The 1,924-nt window shown below is 53.1% G+C and overlaps 1 protein-coding gene across 1 annotated transcript in view; it reads right to left on the bottom strand.

The window, feature by feature from the left end:
* The window catches only part of ALMS1 (ALMS1 centrosome and basal body associated protein), a 40,520-nt gene that overhangs the window by 14,829 nt on the left and 23,767 nt on the right, over positions 1-1,924 (bottom strand). Inside the window, exon 11 of the mRNA XM_015616273.3 lies at positions 1,114-1,228. Coding sequence (XP_015471759.1) covers positions 1,114-1,228 — 115 coding nt within the window. The remainder of the gene's footprint in view (positions 1-1,113; positions 1,229-1,924) is intronic.

Here is a 1,924-nt window from a genome sequence, read left to right as displayed (position 1 = left end):
TGTGTCCCCTGGGCTCCTGGCTGTGTCCCCTGGGCTCCTGGATGTGTCCCCTGAGCTCCTGGCTGTGTCCCCTGGGCTCCTGGCTGTGTCCCCTGGGCTCCTGGCTGTGTCCCCTGGGCTCCTGGCTGTGTCTGGGTGTGGGGAAGGTCACCCCCACGTCCCTGGTGTTCCTCCTGGTGCCGCTGCTGACGATCTCCAGCTCTCCTGGAACAGAGACACAGCAGGGACCCCTCACTGCCGTGTGCAGGGAACAGCCCCGTTCCAGCTCACAGGAAAGAACCTGTGAAAAGCTGTTTACTTTTACTTTTAAAAGCCAAGAACCTGTGCTTCACCCACCTCCAGCAGCCAAAGCCTTCTCCATCCCCACCTCCCCAAACCAAGGAGAGTTTGCAGTGGCTCGGGATTGTGGCTGTGTGATAATCTGAGTGAAATTAAAACCAAATACCCCGAGCAAAACACACATTTGTCTGGGGGTGGGAATGAAACTGGAATTAACTCTGCCCTGTGAAAATGCTCCCCTGATTCAATCCACTCGCACACAAGCAGGAATAAATAAATAATTGCTGTATCTGATGAATAAACCAAGGCCATTACTCAATGTGATGATGGGGAGTTGGCGTGGAAATGAAAGCAATGAAGAAACTGCTAATTGCCAGCAGAAAAAAAACCCAACTGCAGAACTGCACCAGGCCAGGAGCAGCTCAGGACTGAAATAGAACTGAACACCCAAAATATTCCCAGGAAGAACACAGAACACTGCAGTTGCCTTCTGAAATAGCATATGCCTACAAAACCCATTCTGGGAGGAACAGATGTCTTGGGGAAAAAAACAATAGATAAAAAAGGCAGCTCACCTTTGCCACTGAAATGGAGCAGGAGCTGAGGTTAATCAGTTTATAAGTGAGAATATTGGTTATTAAAGCAGCCCAAGAATGGCAATTAAACCAGTTCATGTTCACTGAACACACTGCCCCTCTCTGACAGCACTGAAGGGAATTTGGAGAGTGCTGCCTGTGCAGGCCCATCACCAGAAACTCCCAGAGTGTGGAGAAGGGGTTCCAAAGACAGGAAAGGCAGGAGGAGCTCAGGGAAGTCTGGGATTCAGGGTCTCACCTGCCTGGATCCCTTTGTTCAGCATCCGTGGCCGTCGCTTGTTCCTGAGGGCAGAGCTCGGTCCCCAGGAGCTGCTGCTGGCACAAGTGGAGTCTGAGGAAAAGGGGATGGTGCTCTGCAAAAACAGGCCAGAGAACAGAAATTCCTGAAATTCCAACCACAATGAGCAGAAAAGAGGATTTACACAGAAAAATGGCACTGCTTTTCCCTGGGACCTATTGTAAGGTGCTGTCAGTGATGCTGAGCCCAGGCTGCTCGGTGCCACTGCTCTCACAGTGCAGCCCTGGCAGCTCAGGCTGGAAGGAAAAACAGCTGATTTCTGTGGGAACAGCTTGCTGGGATCAGCCAGGACAGCACTGGGGCTGTCCTGCTGCAGGGAGAGCCCAGAGGGAGCAGGGACAGCAGCCAGGGAATGGTTCCCAAGGGATGGATGGGATCCTGGGCAGGAATTGTTCCCTGGGAATGTGGGGAGGTAAAATCCTCTCAAAGCAGGGAAGCTCCCTCAGCCTGTGATCCCCACCAGGCTCCTCCAGCTGGGAGAAATGGAACTCAGGAAATCCAAGAAATGGGAGGGCCATGGAAGGAGCATGGCTTTGGGACAAGGAGTGTCACACCAGGCCAGCTGTGAACGCTGCAGGGTGGGCACAGCTCAGAGATCACACCTGGATTTCAATCACTAAATCCACTGAAAAGCAGGAATCCTGTCCCAGGGCTTGGCTCTGTGAAACACCAGGGCTGGGGCTTCGTTAGCACCAGGACCTGGCAGTGCCCTGCAGAGCTGCCCTCCCCTGCTCACAGCAATTAGCAACCC

Source organism: Parus major, unplaced genomic scaffold (genome assembly GCF_001522545.3).
Source record: "Parus major isolate Abel unplaced genomic scaffold, Parus_major1.1 Scaffold391, whole genome shotgun sequence".
In the NCBI taxonomy this organism is placed as follows: Eukaryota; Metazoa; Chordata; class Aves; order Passeriformes; family Paridae; genus Parus; species Parus major.
Note: the sequence above shows the minus strand (reverse complement) of the source record. Positions and strands in the feature narration are given on the sequence as shown.